Below are 17323 nucleotides of genomic sequence, written 5' to 3' on the forward strand. Positions count from 1 at the left end.
CTTTGCCATCACAGGAATAAATTACATTTTAAAATATATTAAATTGAAAACAGTTACTGTAAATTGTAATAATATTTCACTACATTACGGTTTTACTGTATATTTGATCAAATAAATCAAAAGAAAGTTCAATAAATCACAAAGAATAAGTGACTTCTTTCAAAAACAGCAACAAAAATCCCAACATCTCTTGCCAATAAACAATTTAATTTTGTCCAAAAACATTGAGCTGTACAAAATGCTTCATTTTTACAGACTCTTGATTTCCAGACAGTGCCTTGCTTCATTGGAGACGAGTTTTACATCAATTTTACCAACGTCAGATCATCTGTTTCTCACAAACATCAATCACACTGCTAAACCTCCAAATCTGTAACACATTTAATATCTTAAAACGGATTATGATCCGAGAGTGAGATTTAAATGGAGAGATTAAAACCAGAGAGTGAAAATGTGGGGGGGAAAAAGAAAGAAACAGTGTGGGGACAAAAAAAATGCAGTTGAGGTGAGAGTGAAAAAAACCCAAGTAGATTGGGAGATACAGGGCATGTCCCTGCAACATCTTTTTCCTTGTGGCCTCCTTGACAGAGGCTTCTTTCAGAATGCCGTATCTAATCCCAGGCGGGCCATATTCAGAAGCAAACCTTGTTTTGCCCACTTTCTCTCTCCCAGCTCCTCTTTAGAAAGGCATACCTGTCTCCAAACGGCTTCTGTCCAGACTAGGTTTGGGTGACATGTACAGACTTGCTTTGTTGACCAAACAGAACCTCAAACATCATTGGCGTTTTCCAATGACTTTCTTTTGTTTAATCCTTTCAGCACTCTCATTGGACCACGTTTTCTTTTTCGGTGCAGGGGCAGCATCTCTATGTGTGCGTTCACTTTGCGTTATGTATGTGCGTATGGGCTTCAGTAAAGGCTGTTCCAGAGAGGGTGGAGAGAGCTGTCTTTAATATTGTGGTTTGAAATGGCTCGACAAATTGGTCACAGACAGTGAGGCGAGGGAGAGAGAAAGCAATGTGCCCCAGAAACGGACCACTGGCATTGAGGAGAGAGGGGGGAGAGAGAGAGAGTCGAGGGATGACTGAGAGGAAAGGTTAACATGGTTTATGTATAACCTTTTGAACGAGGTACTCAAAATAATGTGTGTGTCCTGGCAGGTCTGCAGGAGGCGTTCGATAAGGAGTGGCAGGCCGGTAGGATCACTCAGGGGAACTACAGGAATGGCTCTGATGATGGCGTCCTGGCCTACAAACTCCTGGTGCAGACCGGCCGCAGAGACAAGCCAGTCAACATGAACCTGGTAAGAAACCAAATAGACTTGAGTCCACCTCTCTTGAGTAGGATCAGGTATGTTTCAGTGCAAGTCCAGTTTTCATAGATTGAATCACATGATTCTCAGTGAAAGGAGATTGAGCCAGTCTCCCTGATTTGTATAGAAAAATAAGATCTCACCTGTATCCACACTATTTTTTATTTTTTTTTTTATAATTTTTTTTTTTATTAAATTTTATTTTTGTGTTTTTCGTTACTGAATGTAAAAATGACCACAATATATTATTCTTATTTTTACTTAGTAATATTACATATAATATTTATAATTTTTGTTTAATATAAGATTTATATATTTTTTAATTAATGTAATTTTATATCTATTATGAAATTGTTGATAATAATAATAATATTAATTATTATTGTGTGATAGTTTCATATTTATTAAGATTTATATTTTTTAAATTAATGTCATTTTATATATATTATTACATTTGAGATGATAATAATAATAATAATGACTTAATTATTATTGTGTAATATTATTACATTAATATTTATTATTGATATTATATTAATTTGGAAATTATTTTGATACTAAGATTATCGAATTCCCAAATTATTATTATTATTGTTATTATTATTATTATCGTCATAATTATATGATGCAATATTAATATTAAGGTACAATTAAACAACTGCCAACCCCCTATCCTTTTTTTTTTCTAAATATATTAACACATTAAATTAGCCTGTTTCTCCCTGGTTGACATGAACAACATGTTTATGTGAATCTCTGATGACGGAGGGGTGCTTGAGTAGATATGCGTTTAGCATCAGTGCCAGGGTTTATAACCACGCTTAGGAACCACACCTGGCTTCTGAATGTCCGTCTATGTCTGTCCTCATTCTCTCTCTCTTTCTCCCTCTGATTGCTTTACCAAGCACAGGAATTTAAAGCTCTCGATGGGACCGCAACTTGCCTCTGAAAAAGCAATTAAGTTTTCATTTAAACCATTTGTTCCACTTTCTTGCTGCAGGCCTAAAGCTCGGCCTATACAACCTTTTCAGGACTCCTTCAGAGGGGCCTTGTCAAGAAGAAACCCCTGCACACACACACACAGTCACACCGGCAAAAAATATAACAGGTTAACACATTAACAGTTTCCAGTTGCTACCCAGCATGAAATGTCAGGCAAGAGGAGAGCAAAAATATGAAAAATACAAAGCATGCCACATGCCAGAGGGGCTGGAGGGTGGGGAGGAGTGGAGCGGACGGCTGCGAGAGAGAGTGTGTGTGTTTGAGAGTGTGTCGTCTTGTCGGGTAATTGGCAATGCACACATAAGGCCAGAAATGATTTGCATTTTTGTTGTTTTCAAGTGGTCATTATTGTGCTGAACCATTGCCAGTTGAATGGGAAAGAAAAGCCAGCCGATCTGTGTTGGTGTGCGGCCCCGTGATGCCATTTCCTCTGCCTGTGAGGGAAGAGGGGCGGCAGTGGGCCAGGAGGCCGCCAGCTTCGCACTGTGTGCTTCCCGTGACAGCTTGAAGACATACAGTTGTTGCGCATCCTGCTGCTTAATGCAATCCAGATCTTTGGAATCCAAGTCCGCTTTTTTCTCTCCCTTCTCTCGCTTATTCCCTTCTCTTGGAACTGCTGCCATGTCCCCTTTCAGTGGATACTGAGGCGGGAATCACAAGCTGCCTCTCTCATTCTGGTCACCATAAAAGTCATACATCATGTTATTCCTTGAGGACTTTCATTTTTTCCCCCTCATCTGATAATGAAATGATTATTATTATTGAAATATATTACATAGAAAATGAGAACAGTTAAACATCAGTTTTCTTATTTATTCTCTATTTTGCTTTTATTTTCTTATTAAATTAAAAACTAATACAGTTCAGTGTCTCAAGATTTTTTCCTAAAATTAATCTAATAATTGTATGTGTTTTTAATTTATATTAATCAATTGAAAGTAAATAGATTAACACCTCAGAATTTTTATCATCCGTTTTTTTTTTTTTTTATTAAAAACCAGTACAGGTAAATGTCTTGTTTTTTTTGTCCGTACATAATCAATTTTTATTTTTATTTATTTTTTTAATTGAAAATCAGTAGTTTAACATCCCATGATTTTCTCATCTAATTTATTTCATTATTACATTGAAAACCAGTTCAGTTAAATTATTTCCCCCCTCACCTATTTATTTAATTAATTATTTATTTTCAATTGAAAATCAGTATAGTTTAGCATCTCAGGATATTTTTTTTTTTCTTTTAAACAATTTTTTTTCAAGTATTGAGTGGGATTTTAAGTCATTTTACTATCAAAAACCCTATTTTGCCTTCACGGCGGGAGCCGTCTGTGGTGCCGGGCATTGTGGGTATCTATAGGGGTCAGGAGAAGCAAGTGTTTGCAACATTTGTACAGATGTTGTGTTATTTTTATAGCTCTCCTCCATTTGCTGGGTGGCATTTCCTCCAGTGTTAACAGCAAGGTTAACTGCACACAGACGTGCTCAGGGACTCCGGCCAATTTTTTTATTGTTACACTAACTCAAGCAATTTTTCTCTCACTCGCTCTCATTTCTACCGCACACCCTGACCCCCCCAAACACACACACACACTAATACACACTGACCCCCAACTCCTGACTGGGAGACTAGATTTATTTTCTCGAGAAGCATGTATGGCATTGAGTGTGATGCCGTAATGACTTTGCCTTCACAGGAGGTAGCTAGCTAAGCGCTAGGCGAGAAGTGAAGCGTTTAGAGATTACTGCAGCGCTGGTGGGCATTCACAATACTCGCTTATATAGTACATACATTGGTGTACTTATTCAAGAACTTAGTGTTAGCCAACAAACCGTGTTGTTTGAGCAGTTTCTAATTTACATTTTCTTTTCATCACCAGCTAACTAGACAGCGTTTGGTGAGCGCCGATGGAATCATCAACCCAAATGCCTTTTACATTTATTTAACTGCCTGGGTGAGCAATGACCCAGTGGCCTACGCTGCATCCCAGGCCAGCATCCGTCCGCACCCTCCTGAGTGGCTCCATGACAGGACAGACTCCATTCCTGTCAGCAGACTCAACAGTGAGTACTTTCTGGTTCATTTATCACCAAGTCCTCAATGTAATATGCTACATTTTTGATTGTATCCTGTTATCTTTAGCTCCTATGCTTTGTGAGCACATCAGTTTCATCCCAAATAGCAACAGAAGGCATTAATGCATTAATTGGTTTGGTTATGCTTAGTTTGCATTGGTGGTTTGGAAATTAAACATCCTAAATCTGTGAATAAACTTGCTATAATTTCGGGAATTTATTTGTGTGTAGGCCTAACAATGACGTCAACATATAATAGCATTTACAAAGCATTTTACTTCTGTAGTGTTACGTATTTCAGAGTAAAACAGAATATTAAATAATAAAATATAGGAGAGATTTATCTTATTTTACGGTCACACTTTATTTTAAGGTCCAATTCTCGCTATTAAAGGGGTCATATGATGCGATTTCAAGTTTTCCTTTCTCTTTGGAGTGTTACAAGCTCTTGGTGCATAAAGAAGATCTGTAAAGTTGCAAAGACTAAAGTCTCAAATCAAAAGAGATATTCTTTATAAAAGTTAAGAGTCAACCACGCCTGCCTAAAACGGCTCGTTCTAACACGCCCCCACATGTCTACATCACTATGTGGGAAGATTTGCATAACGCCGCCCAAATGTTCACGCAAAGAAAGAAGGCGTAACTTTTATTCTCTTAAAATAGCATCATATGACCCCTTTAACAAACTATTAATTATAGTTGCTGCCTCAATAAACTCCTAATTTGCTGCTTATTAATAGTTAGTAAGGTAGTTTAGTTTAGGTGTTGGGTAGGATTAGGGATGTAGAATATGGTCATGCAGAATATGTGCTTTATAAATACTAATAAACAGCCAATATTTAATAATAGGCATGCTAATAAGCAACTAGTTAATAGTGAGACTTGGTCCTTATACTAAAGTGTTACCTATTTTACCAAGTAAAAGGATTTGATGACATCAACCATTTTAGTTTAGTTTTTTTTATTATAGATTTTATTTTGTTTTATTTTAATGCATTAATTAATTACTTTTTGTTTATATTTATTTTTATATTGTTTTTATTATTGTTTATAAATATTTTTATATTATAAATAAATATAAAATAATTAATCCGAAAACGATTCATCTGTCCATGTTTAAAATAAACAAATAAATAATCACTTGGAGTTTATGATTAAATGTGAAAGACTATTAGTATTCTGTTAACATTCTTAACAAGAAGTTTGACATTTGGCTGATAGTAGTCAACTGAGCTTTTCCAAAACTGAATGACTTGTGTGTCATTTACTAAGTTCAGACAGCGAAAGCGGGTTTATTCAATTTGTAGTCGTATTTTTAAAGTTAACAGCGACACTGGGCTGCGTGAGCTTGTGTACATTGTGTGTGTGTGCAGTACACAGTGGGCGCTCAGGAGAAATGTGACTGGATAACAAGCTGAAACGGCCTCTCCGACTCGGAGCCCCCGCAGCAGGCTGGCAGACGTCCAACTCCCGTCCTGATGGAAATTTATAGTGGAGATTATAACGGGGCAAAAGCATGTTTAGCAAGTGGTCCTGCCTGACCCCTTCAGGCACTGGAACACACACTCAGATATTCCCTCCCTTCCACCCACACGCTCTTCACAGACGCTCTCACACACACCTCCGGAGCGCTAGTCATTCTGGGTCACATTCTTCTGATTTTATTTGAGGTTTTAAGACTGCCGCTTATCCAAGTCCAGTAGCCAGAGTGATGAGTCATTCCAGGCCTGCTGCTGAAAGCCCTGCAGTGCACACAAGCTTTGATGACAGGTGATAACTGTCAGCATGAATTTGGCAATGCTCAAATGTTTGATGGTCATCCGTGTGTGTTCGTTCCCGAGAAGAGCAGGGGGATATTTCAGTGCAGATTTTTGACAGCATAATTACAGCAGATCACAGTCAGGATTGACACTCGGCTGCATGTCGAGATTTGATAGCTGGTAATTTAGCCCCCTTTCCTTCCTGGGGCGGTAAAGAAATCGACATGTTTAATAAGTGCAGTCTGTCACCTTGAGAACGCTTATGTCCTTTATGCTAACTGACTTGCTAAGAGTGAGAGATAATGCACTGGAAAAAAAATACATGTAATTTTAATGATAAAGGATTAAAAATGCTATGGTAAAACATAGCATACAACAACCAGTGTGTTATAAAAGTTCAAAATGGATTGTATTAATTTAATAGGTTGGTTTATTAACATTATATCAGTTAATGAAGATAATACGTTTTAAGTTCTGGCAACTACAGCAACGTTTTTTTTAACCATAATTTTCACAGATGTTTACAGGATGTGGCTTGTTGTAAAAGTGAAATTTACATTACAATTATCTCATTTCTATGGCCATCTTTGCATTTATCTTCTGCAGTTCCTGCCGCTGAGCCCATCGAATATGCACAGTTTCCCTTCTACCTCAACGGGCTTCGCGAGACGCCACAGTTTGTGGAGGCCATCGAGAGCGTCCGCTCCATCTGCAGCAACTACAGCCGTCAGGGCCTGCCCAGCTACCCCAACGGCTACCCCTTCCTCTTCTGGGAGCAGTATGTAGGCCTGCGCCACTGGCTCCTGCTGTCCATCAGCGTCGTGCTGGCCTGCACCTTCCTGGTGTGCGCCGTCTTCCTGCTCAACCCCTGGACTGCGGGAATCATTGTGAGTTTCTCCTTAAGATGTGTCAGGGTTTTGTGTAAACGTACATCCATCACAGATTTGGCTCTATCTGTAAATGTACATTCAAGGCCTGTACAAACCAAGAATTTTTGGCATGACACAGAACATTTCTGTGAACTCCTTTATGCTCTTAAATATCCAGTGCAATTATCTGTTATTTTCTTTAGTTGGAGGCTAGGTCAGTATCTTTTTTAATTGTTCGCATTCCGAATTCTTTTTTTTCTTTCTGAATATTTGACATCAGATTAAGTGTAAGTAGTTTGGGCATAAAAGTAATAAAAATATTTGCAAATATTGTGGCATTTATTTGCATTGGACTTTGTGTGAACAGGCCTTCAGTGGTTAAGGGATGGATGGATAGATGGATAAATAGATAGATGTTACAGTTGCGACAATATTTCTAAATTGCAACTATTTCTAATTCATAATATGTACATTTTCATAATAATACATATTACTACTATTTCATAATATGTACATTTAATGTATTTTATATTTCACAGATGCACCTATTTTCTAATAATTGCACCTTAACAACTCACTATTGCACATATTTCTCTCAGTCGTGACTGTCTACTAATTTTTTTTTTCTGTATATCTTTTATCACAGACTTTATGGCAATAACCTTTTTGTTTACTCTGAGGTGGAAACAAGCTTACTAATTGAGAACTAATTAAAAGTGTACCATTTGGAGCAAGACAGGGGAGGGCAGGCAGGAATAGCTCAAGAGAAGCTGTGTTTTTACAGCCCTGCGCTTTGTGTTTATCTTATACTGTGAGAGCCAGTTTGTTTAGTCTACATGAGGCTTTTTGAGACATTTCTTTAAAATAAATGGGGAAATGAGGGGTTACCACAGCAACTATATCACTCCACATATAAAACAGACCTGCTGTTCCTGCTGAAATGTGTGCGTATGTATCATTTATATCATTCGTGAGGCCTAACGTTCTTTCCCACACTGTGTCTCCGCATTTCGATGGTCTCTGTTTTATTAGGGGCAGTGTTTAAGCCATCTGACTGATCTAACTCTGTCTGGCAGGATAGCGGATTCGTCCTTTTGCTTTACTGGACACTTGAAAGGGAAAGTTATTGCCCTGCTTCAGCTTTTACCATTGTGCTTTTGTCCCTGACCACCAGCGGCCCCCTTAAACTCCATACGTCCCCACTTCCGCCATGCTCGACCCCCCTTTCATTTGCCAGCCCTCCCAGCCCCCAAACTCCCCTCCGTTGGCCCTCTTTCTGTCCTCTTCATCCCTCTTCAAAGGCAGCTGGGCCCCCCAGTAACCCAAGACTCATCAGCTGATTATGGCATTTACTTAACCAGTTCGTAGCTCGAGTTCAGCTCCATATGAAAGCGTTGCAAACGGGCCCTTCTGAGGAGCAGATATTTTCCCACATTCCACAGCGCTTTGTCTTCGCTAACCCATCTAACCCGAGCTGTACTTTACTTTAATCTATGTAAAGTACAGCTCCTCGTGTTTTAGGAAAGAACTAAGATGATGGATTTATGCTTGCCGGTCCTCTCTCGCAGGTCTTGGTGCTGTCTTTGATGACGGTGGAGCTGTTTGGCATGATGGGATTGATCGGCATCAAGCTCAGCGCTGTCCCTGTTGTCATCCTTATCGCTTCCGTTGGCATTGGTGTGGAGTTCACCGTCCACGTGGCACTGGTGAGTTCCTGTGCTAGTCAAAATTTATCTTACAATTGTGACTGTATGTAGCTAGTTCACTCATTGTGATGATTATTGGATGTGTTTATTGGTCTGAGTGATTCATGTTGATCATATTTGTTGTTTTCCTCCCAGGCGTTCCTCACAGCCATCGGGGACAGGAACAAGCGAGCCATTCTAGCACTTGAGCATATGTTCGCCCCAGTGCTGGATGGAGCATTTTCCACCCTGCTAGGAGTCTTGATGCTGGCAGGGTCAGAGTTCGACTTCATAGTCAGGTAAAGACAGCAGACTTCTGCTGCGTAGATTGTGGTGCATTGTACTTTAAGATGGGGATACCTTTGATAGTCTTCTCTCAGTTTTCTCTCTTATGAGTTAAAGCTTCTCAAATATGGTGTCATATTTATTTTCTAACAATGTTTGTACACAATAGCTGATCTTACAGTATATTTGTCCTCAATATTGTATCCTAACAATGCAAGATGTGACTATTCCAGTGTCAAGCAAATTTTGTCCACACTGAAAACTATGGTAAAATTATGGTTAATCAAAAAAGGTGGCATTCTTGTTTAAGAGGTATAATTAACCTAAAAATGAAAATTTTGACTTAATTAACTCACCATAATGTTATTCCAAACCCAAAGTTTTTTGTTCATCTTCAAAACACAAATGAAGATATATTTTAAATCCAACCCGAGATATTTCTGTCTCTCTATTAGGGTTGCAAAAAGGTGGAAAATTTCCAGTAAATTTCGAAAATATTCCAGAAATTTTGGAAACTTTCCAGGATTTTTTTTTTGTTGGAATATTCCAGGGATTTTTGGAAAGTTTCCGGAAATTTACTGAAAATTTTCCACCTTTTTGCAACCCTACTCTCTATTGAAAGTCCTTGTAACCAAACTTTGAGTGTTCAAAAAATTCACAAGTTCTATGAACAGGTTTGTTCTTGCGCATCTATCTATCGATCTACGATCTATCTATCTATCTATCTATCTGTCTGTCTGTCTGTCTGTCTGTCTATCTATACACACACACACACACATAAATTCACTTTTATTTTGAATATGAACAGATGACATGAGTGTGAGTACTTGATAGAATTTTTATTTTCGGGTGAACAACACTCATATATTCATAGGGAGTATGTTTAATATTCATGAGGAGTATGATTGTTATCCAGTAAATTTCCTGTGAGGGAGCAGCTATCTAGCTCAAAAATATTAATGTATGAACTTAAAAACCAAGCGACTGACAAAATGCGCCTCTCTTTGCTCGGCACGGCTGGCTTGGACAGAAACCAATTAACATAGAAAAGATAGCTTTTAACATGTCACTTTTGTCACTTCACCCCTGGTTATGATTCAGTGTAAATGTTTTCTTAACTCTCTTCTCAGTCCTAACCAACATCCCTTCACGTGCTACAAGCACGTATCTTTCCTGTCTGTCTTCACAGAGCTTGAGGCTCTCCTGTGTTTTCTGTAATCTTTTTTTTTTTTTCTACGGCCCTGCAAAAACATTTACAAGCTGAGAGCAGAGAGGGCCCGGGGGTTATTTTGCTGCAAGTCAAGGAGTGGAAATGAGGAGTGACACACACTGGTACTTAGAGGATCTAAATCAGTAACTTTACAATGGCTTTATGTTTTACGTCTTTCCTGAGAACAGATGAGTCGAACACATCTGGTAATTTATTGTTTCTTGAAGTGGTATCGAGACTATCGTTGTGCTGAAATTCAAATTACACTTATATCAAACTGAGTCATGGGTGTTTGAGTGGTAAGTATCTTGTCTGTTTCTACAGGAGGGAAAGAACAAATGTCTGCAGTAGCTCATTCTTATTAGAGGACTGGAAAACCACCACAGCCCTCCACCCTCAAATCACTCTGGATCTAAAGTAGCATGCCAGAAAAATAATGCACACACAAGTTCAGAGCAATCACACACACTCTCTCCGCAGACCACATTGGGCCCCAGTCCCTCTCATGGGCTCCCATTGAAACACAACTACTGTTTTTTCATCAAACAAAACCCCCTGGCCTCCGAAGATATGGAAAAAAAACTAAAACGCAGGCTGTATTTTTATAGCCTTGCAGGAATAAATGTTTCCCTGACTTTGCTCTGTCAGGTCCGCTAATGTTTTTAGTCCAAACAGATCAGACGGGTTGCTCAGCGAGGTTTCACTAGGGAGAAGTGGCTTTCGAGAACGGCTCTTGGTTCAGGGACGCTTCACGCGACGTCTCGAAGTTCAAAGTTGAAGAACATAAAACTCTTTTGTTGCTTCAGCCAGTCTGAAGGAATCGCTCTCATCCATGGAAAAGCACACAGGTGTAAATCACTTGTCAATATGAACATTTAGTTTGGAGTCAGTGACTTTCCGAACAGTTCAAACAAGACGATGTTCATTTTTCATAGTCTGTTGATTTGTAGCTATTGATCTGTTTGATCTCTCTGCTTGTGAGTTCTGCCTTTCGTGTGGTAGAGCAAGAGCCAAACGCAAACCAAAAAGTGCAATTCAAGATGACTTGCTTGATGAAATACAGACAGACTAAAGATTCAAACTTTTTTTCTAACATAAGCCTAAATAATAACAGGCTGGCTTCTCTCTCCACTCTCATCCTAAACAAGTGGCGTCTGCTTGGTTAAACACTGTGGTAGCTCTTCCCTTGAACCAGACCTGCAAAACCTCCTGAAGGTAAGGAAGCAATAATAAAGCAAGCATTTCTAGAGAGACACGCGGGTCTGGTTCTCCAGAGAGAAGCCCACCTTTTGCGGCCATTACAGGACATTGTTTGAGTCTAAAGAGCTGCTTGCAAACCTGGGGAGGCCGAGCAAGAAAAAAACGTTTTCCAAGAAAAATATAAATACATCCTTAAAACAAGATAAATTTACTTGAGAAGAAAAATCATGTAAGATAATAAGAGTGGTTTTCAGAAATATAATTATTTTTATCTATTTATTTTATTTATTATATATATGTATATATGTATGTATTTTTCTTATTTTTGTATCTTTTATTTTGATGTATAGATAAATTAAAACTATATTATTATGTAATTTTATATATTATATATATACTATTATATATTATATATATATGTTACGAGGCAAACAAGACGTGAGACGTGTGGATCCATTTGCAAGCTTTATTTAAGGACGTGGTCAAAACAGGCGAGGGTCAGACAATGGCAAACAGGTATATTGAGGGCAAGACTCTCCGGCGAACAATGTCCAAACAGGGTAATCCAAAGGGTAAATCCGAAACACAGGCAATGATCCAGGCGAGGAGTAAACAGTATCCAAACAGGGCGAGACGAGAGGGTAATCCGGAAAACACAGGCAAGAATCAGAACACGGGAAAACACAGGCAAGGCAGGACTATGACTAGATATAAAACTAGAACAGGCTCCGTAGAGTAGCTATCGCTATGAGAGTGATATGCGCTTACAATACTCGGCAGTCTGTAATGGTTTGAGTGTGGCTTATGTAGTGTGTGGGATTGGTTTAAATGCACAACGCGAAGGCAAAGAACCACGGAGGGTGGTTGCCTCCGCAAAGTGCATTTAAAATCCTTTAATGCACGACAAGCCGTTGATTATCCCGCTTATTCCATGGTCATTTGCCAAGTTATAGACAAGTTAAAACTAGTATTGGGTAAAAATTAGTTATAGCATTTATTTCATTGAATTATCGATCGAGAAAGAGAGCGTGAGATAGAGAAAGAGATGACAGTTGTGTGTGCTTTACCTGCATGCTGCGTCTGCACGTCTCTCTCTACAAACAATTAATTACTCCAAAAACAGCGCAACCTCATGGCTGAGAAATATATCTAGTATCTAGCGATCTAGTATCTAGACTATTTTATGAATAAAAATCATGGGGAAGCGTTGACAAGTTTATGTGTGTGCGCAGCGCAATCTGCAATCTCCGACTCGCTCTCGTTCTCTCTCTCTCTCTGTGTGTGTGTGTGCGAGAGTGATGAGTGTGGGTTTGTGTGCATCAATTAAAGCAGCACATTAATATGGAACGTTGATTAAACCGACTTGGAACTACCTGTGCATTAAACGGTTTTACTGCATACCTGGCAGCCAATCAGAATCTAGTATTCAGACAGACCATGGAATAAATATATATATATATATGTGTGTGTGTGTGTTTTGTGTTTGAAAAAATTAGTAGTGTTTCCCTATGAATTAATATTAAATAATAGGTATTCCCAAAATGTCATTATTTTTGTACATAAAGAAGTAAATTCAATGTTTAAAATAATAAAAAATAAATAAATTGAAAAAAGCATGTTCTCTTGTCCCCGCGTTTCTTTGAGGTACAAGATGGCAGCTGCAATTTGAACCGCAGCAATTTACACAGATGCTTTAGTAGTGAAGGACAGAAAGCTGGCCATAATGAAGAAGAGAGAAAGAGCCAGGGAGCAAAGGAGGACAGGAGGGAGGGATTTGTCGAGGAGATTGGGGGTCTTACCTGATACTCTAGAGATTTAATTAGAGTAGGGGATTGTGAAAGGCAGGGAAATTTCACAGGGGCTTAGTATAGAAAGAGTGATAGAGAGAGAAAGAGGGAAAAGTGAATGTGCTTGAGGCCAGGCAAGAGGGGCCTGTAGTCTTTCCTCTCCTCTCTTCTTCCTAGACTAAATTGTTTCAATTCTATACCGTTCACTTCATTTGTTTGCTTCTGCGTTCTTCTTTTTTTAAAGAGTGAGAGAGGCCCCTGTGCCTTTGTGCTTTGCCTCTCTTCTCTCGCAAGCCTGTACTCCACATTCCTTCCCGTTTTGCTTTCCCTGTGTTTGCTTGTACTCCACTCACCCCTAGAAAAAGAAAAAAAACTCGCTCTTTTTCCTTCTCTATTTTCCATGCCTTTGAATTAACCAACTAATTATGTCCTCTGCTTCTCTGTGCTGCTTTCTAAAAGACCTCTTTGGAGACTTTCTCTGGCACAAGGTAAATTTAGTTTAAAACCAAACCCGACTAAAGTCTTTTTGTGTGCGAATGCTTGTTAGAATGTGCCTGAGTGACTTTTGCTCTGTGCTTGATTCAGAGCAGTAAAGTTCTTTTTTTATTCTAATGACAGTGTTTTTTGCTGTGTATTTGCAGGTATTTCTTCGCTGTTTTGGCCATCCTAACAGTGTTAGGGGTCCTGAATGGACTGGTGCTGCTCCCAGTCTTATTGTCCTACTTTGGCCCTTATCCTGAGGTAAGAGGATTGCTCCCGTTAAGTTATCCTGCATAACACTTTCTCATGCCATACATAGAGCTATGCAGAGTTATTATATACTCTGCTTAGCATTGTCTGAAAGAGTGACTTTAAGGGATGCCAATATTACAAATTCAGATTTTACCATTGCTGTCTTCACATAAAGTTTACCTACAGTATCATATTTGATACACAAATTTCTAAGACCTCTAAATTATCAACATGATCCAAACTTGTACACAATCTGTTACATGACTTTTGTCATCTTATTTTATACTTGTTTATTTATACTTTAATTTATACTTATTTAGCAAGTCAATTTAGGTTTACTTGATTATCCATACATTTTTTTTTTAGAAAAAGAAAATTTATCAAATATGATACATACAACTTTTGAGGAATGTTTATATGTACATCCCTTAATCATCATTACATGGTTTGCTCCCACAATAAAAACCACAGAGCTTTGATCATAGAACTAAGCGTTTAAATATTATCTTACTTAGACATATTGGGTTGCAACTAGTATTTTTAGAAGTACTATTATAAAGATCTTTAATTTATATTACAGGCTATCAGAATTTCATCTTACTGTTTGGCCATATTAATATCAGCAACTGCAAAAAATTGGAAATTTCGCTCAGTTTGGGCCTCCGAATAAAACTGCGGTGTTTTTTTTTCTTCCTCCCAGAGGCTGAGCTCCATATTCTCCAATATTATACTTTATGAGCCATAAAAACATTTTTAAAAACACCATTGTTTTAATAACACTTTTTAATGTAATCTTTAACAAATCTGAAAACTAATTTCCATTTTAATACTGTACAATATAATGTTGTGATGCCTAAACTCACCTTTAGCATTTAAAATGCTTGATCTTAGTTTTTTTATTTGGACAAAATTGCATAGCATTTTAATTATATGCCATTTATCGGTTATTGATCATAACATCAGCATTTTTAAGCTTAACTGTCCAAATACTTCTTAGAACCAGTGTACATATTCAAGACTAGCACTGTACCCTCTGATGATGTGAAAAGTTTCAAATATCACAGGACTTGCACAATTGTCAGACAGAGCAGCTTCTCAGATTTTGATTTTCATGTCCATTACACTTCCAGGTATCTCCAGTGGATGGGCGAAGCCGGCTGCCCACACCGTCCCCAGAGCCTCCCCCACAGGTGGTCCGCTTCACCATGCGACCCAGTCACACGACCCCTGAAGCAGGTTCAGACTCTTCAGACTCAGAATATGGTTCCAACACTACTGTGTCTGGCATTAGCCAGGAGCTTCAGCAGTATGACCTCCAGCCCAACAGGGAGCTATCAGCCAGACTAGAGGAGGTGCGAATCGCCACAGGGGGACGACAAGGCAGTCGTCAAGTTGAACTGCCAATGTTTCCTCCTTACTCAGTGAGTAAAGCATTTATATCAATATATATCTGACATAAAAACAATGAACTAATATTGTTTTCCACGTTTTCCGCAGGATGACTCTAGACAGCAGCAACCACCGCAGCATTACAGGTCCACCCATCTACCCAGTTCTCAGGATGCTGGACCTCAGTCGTCAAAGCGATACTGTAGCAGGGACCCTAAGAGGGACTTTGGGAGCGGACCCCCGCCCCCCCCTCACAGGCCGCGCATGGATGCTTTTGAAACCTCTACTGAGCCAGGTGGCTGTTCGGGCCCCAACCACCGGGAACGTTCAGGGACCCATCGCCCCCGCTCACACAACCTCTACACTCACCCTTCCCATCCATCCACAGGTCCCGCCTACTGTCAGCCCATCACAACGGTGACAGCCTCGGCCTCAGTGACGGTCGCCGTTCATTCGGGGATGCCCGGCCAGAGCCCCACCTACCCGTCCTACCCCTCCAACGACAGCTATCACACTTCAGAAGATGTCTACACTGACCCTCACTTCTCCGACCCTCACGTGCCCTTTGACAAGAGCAGCGACAGCTCGAAAACAGAGGGCATGGAGCTGCAGGATCTAGAATATGACACTCCCAGTGTCTGCCACTCAAGACCCCCCAGCTGAGGTTAGTAGGGGGCTTTTCATATATGGCTGATTTCAATAAAATAGTCCACATCAAATCAGCAGTTTCATGCACTCTATGAATAAATAGGGCTGTCAATTGATTCAGATATTTAATAATACTAAATCATATCAGTATTCATAATGTATGAATTAATGTTTATTTTTAATTAAAAATGTCATTAAAATATATGTTATACATATTATATATTATCATATATATTTACACTACCATTCAAAAGTTTGGGGTCAGTAATATTTTATTGGGGGAAAAAAAGGATGCATTATATTGATCAAATACATTTATATTGTTACAAAATATTCAACTTCAAATAAATGCTGCTCTTTTCAAATTACTATTCATTACTAATTACTATTCAAGAATCTTGAAAAAAAAAAAACGGTTTTCCAAAAATGTTAAGTCAAGTCAATTTTATTTGTATAACACTTTTCACAATGCGCATTATTTCAAAGAAGCTTTACAGAAAATCGTGATGGTAATGTTTGTAGTATCTTAATATCTTCATGCATTATAGTCGCATTTAGCAGATTAGAGGTATCAAGCAGCATAACTGTTTTCAACATTGATAATAATGTTTCTTGAGCAGCAAATAAGCATATTAGATTGATTTCTGAAGATCATGTGACACTGAAGACTGAATTAAAGGGATAGTTCACCCAAAAATGAAAATTTGATGTTTATCTGCTTACCCCCAGGGCATCCAAGATGTAGGTGACTTTGTTTCTGCAGTAGAACACATATGATGATTTTTTTACTTTAACCGTTGCAGTCTATCAGTCGTATAATGCATGGCAATGGTAACAAAATCTATGAGAGTAAAAAAAAACATGCACAGACAAATCCAAATTAAACACTGCGGCTCGTGACGACACATTGATGCCCTAAGACACAAAACGATCGGTTTGTGCCAGAAACCGAACAGTATTTATATAATTTTTTACCTCTAATACAACACTATGTCCAACTGCTTTGGGCGCGCGCAGGCATCCCCGGTGCGTGAGGTGTGTACGCGCTCTGGCGTAGTTTACGCAAGCGCCGGAAGTGATCTCTCGCGCGTATACGTCACTCATTGTTTACACAGTGCACAAACATTGTAGGTACGACGGCTAATCAAAAGGGTACTTACTTGCGCTTATCCGGATTGTTCAAACCGACTTAAAACTAAAAGATTACATTTCTCGCGCGAACTCATTCGGGAGTGGTGACTTTCCACGTATTCCCAACTTCTGAGCCTGCTCGCCTGAAGTTATGGTTGATTGCTCTTCGGCTGGATATCAACAAACCCATTAACGTAAACTACGCCAGAGCACGTACACACCTCACGCACCGGATGCCTG

General features: G+C 39.0%; 1 protein-coding gene across 1 annotated transcript in view; it reads left to right on the forward strand.

Moving 5' to 3' along the window:
- LOC107724865 (protein patched homolog 1-like) overlaps window positions 1-17323 on the forward strand; it is a 73897-nt gene that overhangs the window by 53960 nt on the left and 2614 nt on the right. The window contains exons 17-23 of the mRNA XM_016533945.1: window positions 4192-4375; window positions 6754-7034; window positions 8585-8722; window positions 8858-9000; window positions 13825-13924; window positions 15046-15336; window positions 15413-15968. Coding sequence (XP_016389431.1) covers window positions 4192-4375; window positions 6754-7034; window positions 8585-8722; window positions 8858-9000; window positions 13825-13924; window positions 15046-15336; window positions 15413-15967 — 1692 coding nt within the window. The 3' untranslated portion in view covers window position 15968. The remainder of the gene's footprint in view (window positions 1-4191; window positions 4376-6753; window positions 7035-8584; window positions 8723-8857; window positions 9001-13824; window positions 13925-15045; window positions 15337-15412; window positions 15969-17323) is intronic.

This window comes from Sinocyclocheilus rhinocerous, unplaced genomic scaffold (genome assembly GCF_001515625.1).
Source record: "Sinocyclocheilus rhinocerous isolate Xijiao unplaced genomic scaffold, SAMN03320098_v1.1 scaffold515, whole genome shotgun sequence".
Classification (NCBI taxonomy): Eukaryota; Metazoa; Chordata; class Actinopteri; order Cypriniformes; family Cyprinidae; genus Sinocyclocheilus; species Sinocyclocheilus rhinocerous.